At 39.6% G+C, this 14,185-nt stretch overlaps 1 protein-coding gene across 1 annotated transcript; it reads right to left on the minus strand.

The window, feature by feature from the left end:
* Positions 1 to 2,546: 2,546 nt before the first annotated feature.
* ECD (ecdysoneless cell cycle regulator) lies at positions 2,547 to 14,182 on the minus strand. Its single transcript, XM_075505423.1, has 13 exons — positions 13,962 to 14,182; positions 13,728 to 13,845; positions 13,434 to 13,521; positions 11,580 to 11,758; positions 10,569 to 10,761; positions 9,554 to 9,682; positions 8,925 to 9,050; positions 7,875 to 7,960; positions 6,980 to 7,086; positions 5,837 to 6,014; positions 4,400 to 4,467; positions 4,051 to 4,271; positions 2,547 to 3,427 (listed from the first exon to the last, which is right to left on the minus strand). The coding sequence occupies exons 1-13, from the start codon at positions 14,149 to 14,151 to the stop codon at positions 3,197 to 3,199; spliced, it is 1,914 nt and encodes a 637-aa protein (XP_075361538.1). The 5' UTR covers positions 14,152 to 14,182; the 3' UTR covers positions 2,547 to 3,196.
* Between the last annotated feature and the right edge of the window lie 3 nt (positions 14,183 to 14,185).

The following is a 14,185-nucleotide window of genomic DNA, read 5'->3' on the forward strand; positions in this document are numbered from 1 at the left end:
CTGACATCCACTCACACGGCAAGGATGCTGAAAACAGTTTATTTGTGGGAGATCAATGTAAGCACAGGGACTTCAAACAGCAGGTAGTATCACTGACACCAAACTGCACTTGAACCCAGCTAGCTGTAGTTAAATACCATTCCTCTTGGGCCACACCTCCTCCCCACTGACCAGACAGGAGTTAGACTCATGCTGAAAACATTGCTAAGCCTGTGGGCTGCTGACTTCTAAGATGAACTGCACACCCTCCATTAACACAGAGAAAATAAAGACCCTCTTTCTTAGGCTCCTCGCTATTCTATAAAGCTGGTTGGTGGAAAGAGTGGCAACAGCCAAACTTCCCAGGTGTTTAGAAGAGTTTTAACAAGTTAAAGGTCTCTGCTGTCCCCTGGGATTAGTTTTAATCTCATACATGGAAGATGAAAGATCCATTATTTGTTTTCTTGCTTGAAACATACCAGTCAACAACTATGCCATTCAGAACTGGGGCTACAGGGGTCAAACCACAAACAAGAAAACTACGTTTCTGGGAAGGGTCAGAAGTTCTAGGATGAAATCTGTACAAAAGGCAGATGCTTAAGTGAGCAAAGTGAATAAATTGTGTTGGAATGCAGTTCTAGTTAAACTAATTTAGAATATAATGGAAACTTTGATAGCGATCCATTGAAAGGGAATCACACTGCACTTGTCTTCCCTAATTAATTCCATCAGGCTTCCTTCACTAAAAATACTCTCTTTCAAAATTAAAAGCAGAAACAGCTCATATGTTACTTCAAAGCAGTGGAACAGGCAGCATGGAAATACTTGTTCTTCGATGGCAAATTCTCTTGTGAGCAACTCCAGAGTCTTGAAACTCTCCACTGTGAAGCTGCTAAACAAATGTAAATAGTTGGAATAAGTACAGCCCCACAGAAATAACAGTCCAATTGATGGAAAAGTAAGATTATCCAAGAAGCAAGATCAGCTGAAGTGCTTCCAAAAGAGCAGCTTTGTTCTGAACTTTAGCTTAGAAGTTTTCTTCACATACTGCATTGGAAGAGTCCTTTGAACTATTTTGACCTTTTGTATAGTACAGGCCACAAGAGAGTTTAAACGTGATCATGTTCTTGAAACTGCATTATTTTTTAAAGTATCTAAACTTGATCTAACTACTCATCAGTGGAGAATTTTATGTAGCTTCAGTGTTAATTATCTTCCCCGTTAAACCCTTTTTAAGGTTCAAGTACATCTGTTTTCCACCACTAGCTGCTGGTTATCCTTGTCTGCTAGATTCACGAACTCCTGTTACCCCAATTTTTCCAGTGTAATTTGTCTAACTCAATCCCATTACACATCACCTCTCTGCAATCCAGACTCCTTGAACTTCAGCGGCATCTTTATACTTCCTAATTCTTGTCCATCGCTAATCCCTGTCCAACTTGCCAGTACTCTCCCTAAACTGTTGACAAAGTAACTTACACAGCATCAATGCAGGACAAATGTGGAGGTAGCATAGCCATCGTACGCTTCATCCACATTCATTCCATGCATTCACATACAGAGTCTCCAATATTTATGATATTGTACTGCAGCATTTTACAAGATGTTTGTCATTTGCAAAATCAAACAAAAATTTGGGAAAAAAACCCCAAACAAAGCATAAGCATAGATCAGTAGGCAAGTCAGCAAGCAAGCATTCGTTGTACATTGTCAAGGTCTCATGAATTTCAATGAAACTATGCCAATGTGTGACTTTCAAAGAATTTTCCGTGCCTTGGTCAAACTCAGATGGCATGGCAGTCAGATACTGAAACTCATTGTCCAACAACTGTCCAAATCCTATGTGGAAACAACTTTTGCTACAGTCTGCTTTGCCAGTTAAAATAATGCCAACACTTAACATGCAAAAAAATTAAAACAAAGACTTCAACTAAACGGACTCCAAACCTTAAGACTAATAATAACAACATCAATATTAATAATTATTATTATTATTATTCAGCCTCTTAAAAGCAATTAGGTATGCCTTCAGGATCAATCAAGGCTTTTGTATCATTGAATACTATTTTTCTGAATATGTTTTTTAAAAAAAAAAAACCAACAAAAAAAAAAACAAACCGAAAAACCAAAACCTCAACCAACGAGCTTCTCTTCTACCAGTTAAGACACTTGATTAATTGTTGTGTGGAAGAAAAAAATAAAGAAAAGATTTGTAGAAACCAATTCAGATCTGGCAGGACTGTGTTCTTGCTGTCTGTATATCACAAATTTCTACATATTTTATTTCAGATTTATCTTGTTAAAACTAAGTCTTCATATCTAGATAGATTTTTCATTCCGTGTGAAAGCAACATGCTTCTAGCTACATTTTCACTGAAAAACAAAACTGAACTGTTCAGACTGGGCTCATACACAGCTACTGCTGGCATGATACCAACATTCAGCAATAACAGAATTCAAAAAATGCCCAATTATGAAAATGCTTTAACTCCAAGAACTTCCGATACTGCACTGAGGAAGTTATGCATACCTTCAAAGAAAAAAAAAAAACAAACCAACAAAACATCTCCAGTAATCAAGTTGTATTTCTGCTTTTATTTAAATAAATTCAAGAAATACTTATAGCCAATATTTACATATTCAATCCAACTACTCTTCAAATCCTCCTGGTTAGTAAAGAACAGATTCTTACAGTAATTATCAGTTCTTACAATGAAGCACTGTACTTTTGGAAAAGCGATTAAGTGCCTGCTAAACATTTAACCAGCGTTCCCAAATCCCCAAGGGAACACTGTTCCTATAATATGGTATTCCTCCATCTCCCCCTGAAGGCAGGAGCATTTTCAGAACATGAACTGCTTTCCAGATATTGAAACCACCTAGTAATAGGTAAAAGGACATTTTAGAAATATGGCAAATTGGATTGCTAATTTGAAAAATCGAAGACAGGTTTTATAATAAAAGTTTCATTCAAGTCACAACATCACTTTTCAGTTTTCTGAAAACATGTTAGCACTGGAAAAATCCAATTTCTATCCAAGATAGTATCCAAACAGATGGCTTTTGCAGGTAAATTCACTTTGCATCTTTAAAGCCACACATAACTAATGCATAAAATGCTTTAAAAATCAAACCTTGTGTCTCTTCTTCCAAATACTGCTAGTCATTCTGTGCTTCATTTCTCAATCAGCCATGTCTTCTGAATTAAGACAGTCTTTTATTCTGTTTCTCCCTTATTAGAGCCAATATGATCTGCATTTTCAGGTAAATACACTCCCATGCTCTGTAAAATGTTAGAGGTGGGTCCTGCCAGTCCGGACTGAGCACTATAGGATTCAAGCAGGTTAGCTACTAGGTTCATATCCACATCAACTGGTGTCAACTCAGTATCTTCAGCTCCAGAATCAGGGCCAGCACTTTGAGATGTAGTTGCATTAACAGAACTTGCCTGTAGTAAGTATAAAGAAAAAGTTTTATCCAATTGTATAAATGTTAAAAAAAAAAAAAAGACAAACCACAAGACAAAAGAAACAAGGAAACAGTTCTGCAGCCAACAAAGTTCAGTACGTTCCACACTGTCTTAACAGAGAGGAATTTAGTCACCAAATGCTCATGCCAGTTAAAAATCATCACTTTCCATTATACAGATTAAGTTCCAAGAGAAGGACAGAGAGGGTTACTGAGTCCTGGATCAGTTTCCTATGAGAATAATCTACTACAGGAACTCAAGATGCAGCTGCTTGCCTTACTACTAAACCAGGGTAAAACAGGGAAATGAAACTAAGTCTGAGAAATGATGTGTGAGTTAAAGCTTAGCTAAATTTGTTGTTGTTGTTGTTTTGGTGTCGTGTCGTGTGTCCCCCCCCCCCCCCAAAGTACCATGGTGCAACTGCAGCACATTTTGCTTGCACATGGGATTTTTTTTTTTTTTTAATATTAGTTAGCACATGATCAGAAGACAGAAGTTTTTCATGACGTTTACTCAGAATGACCAATTTTAGCGTATTTCTTCTTTCCTAGTAAAGCTCTCAAAACTATTATGCTACAAACTAGAATTCAAGGCATACTTACCCCTTTCTTCTGGGTGGTGAAACTTTTACCAACATTGGTACGTGCCAGTTCACGGTCCATCTCATTCATATATGACTTGAGACTGCCTATAAGCTCATTAGGTGATACCTTCTGGTCTTGCCTTTGATTTTCAGCATCTAAGTCTTCATCATCCTCATCTGAGAAGTCAAACTCCTCCTCTTCATCCAGATCATCAGAATCCAGCTCTTCTGAATCTGCCCCTATGTATTATTTTGTGTCAGTACAGATAGCAAACAAATCAGTGCAATGCCCATGGGTGATCAGGAAACCCAGGGAAGCCAAATAACAATGAGATATTCTGACAAAAGAAACAAAGAAGCAATCTCACCTAAAATTCTGTCTAACGCTTTTGTAAAAGAATCTACGTCAAAGGTAACATGGGATTCATCAGATGACCTGAAATATAAAGATATTTTTAAATAAAGTTTTTATGCTTGTATAAACCTGACAAAGGCATAAACTGGATGGCATATTGATTTCTCTCAAGCCCAGATTAAAGTTGGGACATTTGAACTGATGGTCTTGGAAGCACTTAAAAGTCTGAGGTCTGTACGAATTAGAAATGAGACAGCAAGTGGAAGAACTCCTGGCATGAAGGAGAAAAGAAAAACGAACAACTTTAATTGTTTGTCATGGTCAAACAAAAATTGTACTGAAGGCAACCAAAATATGCATGCCTGAATCCTTCTGGAACAAAGTAGTGGTGCTATACCTTAGACAAAGATTAAAAAAGCTGAGAAACTCTGAGGTCTCCTGACTAGAAAGAACACTAAAGGCTGCATTCTCTCTCATAAGGCCCAGTGGTTTGCCTTTTTTTTTGTCATTTGTTTTTTTTGTTTTTTTAGATAACTGAAAAAACCTACATTATAACTCAGACATTGACACTAACACTAATTAAAAAGGATCAAACAGTTCAGAGCATAAATTGAGTAGATCCTTATACGCTTGATACAGCTTACACAGCATTATTTTCTCAATATTATAGCTATTAAAAAGAACCTGGACAACACGCTACTACCTAACTCTTTGTTTTTTAAAATCAAAGGTCTGTCCACACAACATTCACACGCACACTTTAATGCCAACAATTAATCTAGTGGCATTCTGCTGTTGTCTAAATCGTTAAGTATCTTCAGTTAGCACTTTTCTTCCACTGTTGGGAACAATGAGAGGGATCCACAGTGATTCTTTTCTCCTGCTTCTAGGTGTACAGTATGTGCTTCAGTAATGCAAAAACAGACCCAGTATATCCAAAATATTAATCTACAGGAAATCTAAATACAGCTGTACCACAAAAATCAACAACCTTAATTCACAGAGACAGATTCCCTCAACTTAAAAGTTTCATTTTTATTTCTGCACAGCCTCATCAGAAGCATCTTAGCAGTATGAATAGTTAGTCCTCCATGGTAGAAAAATTTCAGCACAAATGAACTTGAGATGTACATTTTAATAACAGCGTTAAGAACTATGGTAATGAACAACAGTAAGCCTTCAACTTAGAGTTAAAAAAATTTTAAAACCCACAAAACCAAACTAAGTAAGAGTGCTGGAAAATAGCATTTTCACCTGCACTAGTGTCAGAGTGGTCACCGAGCTGGTTTAAAAGCAACTACACATTCACTACTAACATGGGTTTGTTTCAGGCCTCTGCTAAGTAGAACACTTTCAAACTTTCATTCTCTGCATTACAGAATCAACCAAAGGGCTGCAGCAGAATGAAAACACATTCCACACCAGACACCGAACTTAAAAATACTACTACCATGGCATTTCTGCTCCTTCATGCGTTGAGACTTTGGATACAAAAGCCTTCATACTTTCAGCAACTGCTTCCAAGTCACATTTCTGCTCTTCCTCATTTGAGGAAGGAAGGGACTCATTTCTTGCCTCCTTCAGCATCTGATCTAGATCATCTGGTGTTATCTCCAGCCAACTGTCATCTGAAAGAATATAGGAGATACTTGTTACTCTGCACAAGTCTTTTAGACCACAAGTCCCAATCCAGATGGTTGAGACTACTGCTAGCATTCTGTAGCTTACTTTTGTCATGCTGATACTGGATAACACAGGGTATGAGGCATTGAGAGGCTGAGAAGAAGAGAGTTCAGATTTCATTTTACTACTTTAAAACTCTGCTTTATATGCAGCTTCAAGCTAGCAGATACTGTTTTAGTCACAGATAATCCTTTAAAAGACATGTAGATGTGGTGCCTAGGGACACGGTTTAGTGGTGGACTTGCCAGTGCTAGGTTAACGGTTGGACTCGATGATCTTAAAGGTCTTTTCCAACCTGAACAATTCTATCATTCTATGAAGAAAAGGCTTACATGATAAATGGAGAGCCAATCCAACCTTTGACTATGATCATTAACACTGAATGTTGGATTTGTGTGCTACTGCACCATCCAGAAATACAGCTGTGATCTGTATTGCACACTGGCAACAACTACATTTCTGTCAAATGAGTGAAAAAGCCCTATTATATAAAGTTTATGCTGGTCTTACGTTGGCCATCAGAGTAGACTAGATAGTAATTAACTTTGTATTGCCAGTATTGGAATTGGTTTATTACTATAAAATGTTTCAATACTTTCTGTCTGGTAGGCAGTTGACATGAAGTACTTGATCTGGTGTAAGTGTGCATGGTGTTACTTGATCTAGTGGTATCAAACCAGAAACTGGATTGCATATCTTGCCAATTCACAGCCCCAAGCTTTGTGGCTTATACAAATGAACTGGTTGCCTCAATCTTAAACGATGGCCCATGAATAACACCTCTAGCAGTCACAGAATAGGAGACAAACTAAGTAGATACAGAGACTGGTACAGTGTTGTGAACGTTCACCCTCTCCCCCCACAAATAATCATTTGTGATAGGAATAGTCCACCCCCTCATCCTGCTCACCATCCTCTGGAGGAAGACAAGCTGCTTCTCTCTCAAATTCCTTCAAATCAATGGTTGTTGTCTGTAGCAATGTCAAGATTTCATCACCTGGGCTCACTTCAACAGAGCTAGAAGAAAAAAAATTCAATTTACTGAAATGGATTTTTACTAGCATTACAATGCCAATGGCATCACACACTCTACATGCAGGCTTTCACTCAAATTCCTCATTATTCCTTCCGTGCAAATACGTCAAAAAGATTAGTGAATTTGGGGGAAGTGCCAGAATACTACACAGGTAGTATTAGCCAAAGCAAGACACAGTCAGTTACTGTAATTCCTTGTTGATAGCTCCAAAGCCCATATCTCATGTTTCCCTTGTTCTTTATATTTATTTTGTCTTAGTAAACATTAGGATTGCCAGATCCCAAACAGCACAGACTGGAAATTCAAGCAACTAACATTCAAAATACTATGAGCTGCCAAACTCTCAGATATTTTTGTAATGATTTATTTTTTGGATTGATCTTTTGGAGGAATCTACAGCCAGCTGCCTGTCTTGAGTAAAGGAGACAGACTACTCCGTATTTAATATTCACGGAGATTGCTTTTCAATGAAACTTTTAAACACTTTCTATAGCCAACCAAACAAATAATGCTTTTCAGTCACCTCTTAACCCCCTTGGAATAGCTTGGCATTTTACAAAACCAAGATAAATAGTTACTCAAGCAGTAACTTCTACTAGTAGAGAGTATTCTAGAGGAATTAATACCCCTATGTCCTAGCCACAGCACCTATGTTAAGTGTACAATGGAGAAAAGGGTTCAAGTTTTTCGTAACAAGTATTAAAAAAGGTAATTTAAAGTACCTGTAGGTACTGTGTATGATAACTCATGAATTTCAAGTAGCTCTTACCTTTCTGGCTTGGTAACAGATTGCTGGAAGTAATCTTCTGCCATATGCAACAGTTCCAAGTACTTAGCAGATCCTTCCATTTCTCCCTATTTAATGGAAGTCACAAGTATGAATCTAAACAATTCTCCCTCCCCTTCCTTTTCACAGTCAGGCTTCATAACGGTGACTATTTGTCACACAGAAATTTAGTGCTGAGAAAATCAGAACAAGTAATACTGCTTTGCCATGTATACTTGGAACAGAATATAGGAAATAGGCATAAGGTGTTTTCACAGTCAAATATGAATTGAAGTAATATGCTGCAATATCATATGGTGTACACTAAAAACAATCAAAGACAATACTATGATTCCCACAACAGGGTGAATTTACCATGCCCAGGTTACAACTGTACAGGAATTGTGAATGAATTTCTTGGTGTTTGGGAATTATCCACAGAAGTGGCATTGCAGTACTGTAAGAATATTCCCCTTTTCCTATATTTACAAGATATTAACCTAAGCATTCCGATAAAGTTGTCCAATTTTATAACCTTCAAATAAGTAGTCAATTTATGTCCAATTTATAAACTTCAAACAAGTAGTCGAAAGCATCTTAAAAAAACCCCAAAAACAAACAAACAAACCACACCCAGAAAAAACCCACACAAACAAAAAATACACTTACATGGGCCCAAATGGGTCCATGGCTGTTAAATATAGATCTTTAAGAATATTTAATTCTAGAGGCATGCAAATGAAATGTAAAACAGTGAAAACACTTATACTGACACACATCCATATTGTGGTTTCCTTTATTCAAGTGTATTTCCCCTTTCTTTAGATGAATGAATTCATCCCCAAATCCTGCTTTTTCCTTCTTAATTTCCAAAAGAAATTAATTCATTTCAAACGGGAACAAACTGCACATATCTCCTTTAAAGACATTCATTCATTTTCCACAGACAGAAGCATTAGATTTCTTGCCCTGCTGTAACTACTTACACAAGTTCAAGAGCTAAAACATGTTTTTCCTGGAATGTTTATAAGACACACACACACACTACTCCACCTTGAAATAATTTTTTTCCTTCAGGCTGCTGAGGAACCTCCCCCACAGGGGACCGCTTAACACATTTCTCTTGGAATCAGGAGATACTTTACTGCACTTGGAGCACAAAATTTCAAAGCCATGAGCCTGTATAAGAGATGCAACAACAAGAGGTTCTCAAGATGTGACAAATTTAAGTGCACCTTTAAATGACTGCATAAAGAACTGACTATCATTGAGCTCCTGATGCTGCCATTTGAGAAGTAGGTGCCAAATCCAACTGTATGACAGGTAGCAGTATCTTGCTTTGGAAGTTGGAATCTGTCTTTCTGCAGCAATAATGGATCATTTTGACTTTGCAAAGTTTCTCTACATGGGCAAAGCAACCTAGAAGACAGATCTATAGTGCACAAGCTACTCCTTACATAAGCATGAAGACTTTACCTGTATTTATAATCTATGGAAGTATGAGAGTGCTCTATTCTGTAGAAGAAAACTGCCATGATACTGTACTTCTAGAAAACTGGTAACTGCAAATTTGCTCACATTTTTCTGTAAAAGCAGGCAACTTACAAGCAAAGAGTCATTTCTCGGACACGTGCAAACAAGCAAACTAAAGACTAAGCACAAAATGCATAAAAAATAATTACCAGTTTCATGCCCAGTTCATAGGCTTTGTATTGAGGGTGAGATGGGACGGGCAATGTGTATCCACTGCGTCTATCCGGAACAAACTTCTGCTGCACCAGTTGTGCATATAAACACTTTGTGAAAGTAACCTGAAAAAGCCAGAGCAAAAGAAAAACACTCATTGCAGTGTGACTGTGCTGTGTACAGGCATCAACTTTCCACCAGTCTCATCTAAATTCTGTTTTAAAACACCATACTACAGACGGTACCTGAGATTGTATTCAAAAAACATCTTAGATACATTTGCCTAAGATACGTTGCTTTTCAGATCTTACAAAGTATATTCCAAGTTGACATCTCTAAATAAACATGAACTTCATTCAATCTAAATACATAAAAAAACCCCCTCAGTATTGATGCCAACAAGGTATATTTTGAAAAGTGTAAGGGCTCTTTTCAGTTAACGAAACCAAAGCTGATATTTCAAAAACAGTCTAGAAGTCTAAAATTTGACTCCGAAGCTTATTTTCAGGAGTCTAGGGGTATAACTCTGTAATGCAAACTTATCAGATACACCACTGCTTGGACAATGCTCATAAAACACTTCATAAAATAGCTTTCACAGAGCTGCATAAGCACAGCTGAGAAGGTGAACAGCCTTGGAATGAACAGCTAGGGGTAGTGAGCAGCAACTCCTTATGTTGGCTGGCAGTGCTGTCAAACTGCTCTGATCACAGAACTAGATCAATTGACTTCGCAAGCATTTCAGCAGAGGAACTATTAGCAGTAACCTCTGATTTCAGAAACACTTATCTCATGATTAGCCAGCTGAAAGTCTAGCCATGTCGATCTGAAGGCAGAAAAGCTATTAACGTAATGAACTGGAAATTCATGTCTAGCCTCAAAAGAAAAAAATAAATCAGAAAACACACTATTTTAAAAATTAAATCCACATATTTATATCACTTGACCACAGAACCTCCATCAGTTACAGAACCTAACAAAGTGACAAGTTGCATTAGAAGGATCACTTACTACAGTCATCACACGCTCATCTGGAGGGAAAGTTTGAAAAGAGCGACACGCTCGTAAATCTACAGGATCTCGCAGGTAAAAGGCCTGGACTGCTGCAGCCACCAACGAAGGGCGCTGCCTCAGCACTGCCACAATGCCAGCCGGAAGGTAGCAGTGGGCTCGGTGAAATGAGGCCTGAATCTTCTCAGGATACCTGTATCATACAATAGCAACATAGTGTATTAAGTGTATTGCAAGCCCAAACCACTCCTTTTTAATTATTATTCCCATTTTCACTTTAATATTAATCTATATTATGGGCCAAGTGCCAGAAGACTATTCTAAACCAAAGTTAAAACTCAGCTAATCTAACCCCTGGAATGTCTGTTTATATATATTTTATATATAATAAATATACATTATATATTATATATAATATATAAAATATATAATATAATATATAAAAAATTATAAATATACATGGCTAATAAAAATTTAATCCCCGCATTGGCAAGATGAATCCCTGTGAACTTGACTAACATGTCCAGCTATACAGTATCCTTCACCGCACTGACTGTAGAAGTCATCTGGCTCGCGCTGTCAAATCCTTGCAAAAAAATAATGTACAGTGCTGAACACACCTGTGACAAGCTGACGCTCTGAAAAGCATGCTGGTACTACATTTTAGTTCGCAATCCTCTTTCTCCCCCCACAAAGGGCTCCTAAAGGCTCACAGAACTTTCAGATTTTTCAGTACAAGAAGGATGTGAAGGCAGAGTAACTCTTGTCATTGTCAGGTGTGGCATCATAGCAGCAAACCACTTTCAGAGCCCCCAGACCACAGTACAGCCTACAGGGCATTGGGCCCCTTCTTTAGAAGAATGCTACAGAAAAACCTCTAGCTGGTGGTTTCTGAAAAGGAAGCAACTTTATCACATCTAACAGGAAAATGACTGACTACAAGAAAGTACCCCAGACAGCCCAGAATCAAAACTTACTGTTGCAGAAGACCAAAATAAAACACCCACATACCCACTGATGCGTTTATACACTGCTGTTCTAATGGGTTCTGCGGCCAGGAACTCCTCCGAATGGGTGGATAACAGCATTAACGCCTGCGAGATTGTTGGAGTGGCAGCAGATCGGTCACATTCCTGCTCATGAGTCTCTGACAGTGGAATTATGTGCAGTTCTCCTTTGTAAAAGAACACCTGGCAGACAGTAACATTCTCATTAGCCAGGATAAGAACAGTCACAAACTAAGCAATGCAAAATTTCATTTCATATATGAATGTACTGGTTTAAACACAGAAAATACTGAAGTACAAATAGAAAAATAATACAGGAAGCAGCTGGGGGCATTTTTTTTTTTTTTAATGGGAGATAAGGTAAATACAGATGCCAGAGATCACGATCCAACCAGTAAATAAACCTCCTCTATTTTAACTGCAACAACTTTGGTCAAATATATCTTGTTTCGTTAATAACAGTAATACCAAAAGTTTCTCTTCAACTAGAAATTTGCTTCAGGAGAATGAAACAGCATAACCTAACTGCTGAAGAATAGGACAGGGACTAAAAAGCATTATTTCAGGGGCTATGCGTGACCTCTGGTGGTTCCCGATCCTAAGAAAAGAACTGAATGTAATATTATCAAGTCTCTCACTCCGTCCATTCCTTCAAACGGAAGGAAAATATAGTGCTGATAGTCCAGATACATGTTTGCAATTAATTTTTGTGGTGTGTCCTGCCCCTTTTCTTTTTAAGAGTCTTGTGGTAGGAAAAAAACCAACAAATCTTTGCTAATGAAAAAATAAGTTCTTTCCATTTAAATCCATTGCCAAGAAACTCAGTGACACACTAGCAATCATCCACAGAGAGGTGATCTGGCTGCAGACTCTGGGTAAAGGAGTCCACTCATTAATTCACCTGTGCCAGACCCAGCCTGTCACCTTGTAGAGTCAGCAATACTCCAGTCTTGATCATTCCCTAGTCTGAGGGCAGCAAACCCTCATGCCTGAGCACTCGAGAATATGGTAGAAAAAAATACAAGTGGTTATAGCAGAGCTAGAAAGCTCAGGTGGATCCAAGAGTGCTCCCGAGGAGAGCAATATGGTATGTTTGTATTACACTGCCAAATACATTCCATAGTTCCCATGTTATCCAAGCTTTCCCTGCACTCCAATAGGCTAGAAAATTGAGAGCTGGTCAAACTTACTGATTTTACAGATCAATCAATAGCACGACAGCCTCACTGCCTTCACATTTGCCACCACGAGTAGTAAGTTTTAAAAAGTTCAGTCGGCTCTGCATTACAGAACAACTCTTAAAGAATGATTTATGTGCAAGAATCAGATCTAGCCAGACAACACAGACTCACAGCCTAGCAGGCAGGTTGGTAGTCTCCATATTTTTGCCATAGTTTCCATAGTTTTGCCATTTGTATAAGAACATATTTGTATAAGAATGTTCCCTTTCTTTCTTCCATCAACAAACCAATTGATATGTGTAACAATTTCCAGATATCCCTACAGCAGTTTCTCAGGACACACTCGCTCTACATAGCATTCTGCAAGAGCACGCAGAGCAGAATCGAGTATCAGAGGTTTCCAGTGGTCGAGTCTCTCATTCAACATCCACAGCAAGCATAAAGCAGCTCATTAAAACCAGAATGAAAACAGACTGTCCCGAAAAAAACATGCTGTTAATTAAAACAAGTCTTGAGCCCTGACCAGAAGTTTCTTCACTAGTAAGGCATAGATAGCACTCTGGATTTTCAGTGGCAGCCAGACCATTTGGCTAGATAGAGGCACAAGAGAAAACTCAAACTGGTAAGTAAAAGGCCATTGTGAGCCACTTGCCAATTGGCACAGAAGATTTACTCACCCTATTGTCACTGTTCTCAGGATTCAGCCACTCTGGGAGAAAATCAGCTGCTTCTATCAAGAGAAACTCTCCATCGTTGTCATCGATCCTGGCCAAGGAGAAATCAGTTTTTTACTAAGGAAAGTCTCGCACAGCACAAAAACGTGCGCTTCTAAATGCGTGTCTGCATTTTTTTTTAGTATTAAGACACGGCTTTCCGTCAGCCCTTGTTAGGGAAAGGCGCTGCCTCTTAGCACCCTCGCCCCAACCGCCGGGCACCTCAGTGGGGCCCGCGGCGTTGGCTGGGGCCGTTACCTGGCCGCCAGCCCCGGGAACTCCCTGGTGATCTCCCGGACGAGGTAGACGATGAACCACTCGTCCTCCACGTTATCGCCGAACAGCGTGGTGCCGCCGATGTGCGCCGGGGTCTCGCCTGGCCGGGGGCAGAGAGAAGAAAGGCGGCTCAGCGCCCCACCGGGCTCTCCCTCACACGCTCCTGCTTCCCGCCCGCCTGAGCTCCCCCTCACAGCCCCGTCCCCCGAGGCTTACCCCGCGGCGGCACGTAGCGCAGGCGGAAGGGCTGCCGCTGCCAGATGTAGGCGGCTAGCAGCGGCGCGAAGCGCACCACGATCCCCTCAGCGCAGCGGCGCAGCAGCGCCTCGCCACCCGCCGCCGCCGCCGCGAAGAGGCGGTAGTGCACGGCGTCCTCGGCCAGCGCGGCCCGCCCGATCCCCTCCATGGCGCCGGGCCGGGCTGAGCCGGGCGGCGACGCT

This window comes from Mycteria americana, chromosome 6, assembly GCF_035582795.1.
Source record: "Mycteria americana isolate JAX WOST 10 ecotype Jacksonville Zoo and Gardens chromosome 6, USCA_MyAme_1.0, whole genome shotgun sequence".
NCBI lineage: Eukaryota > Metazoa > Chordata > Aves > Ciconiiformes > Ciconiidae > Mycteria > Mycteria americana.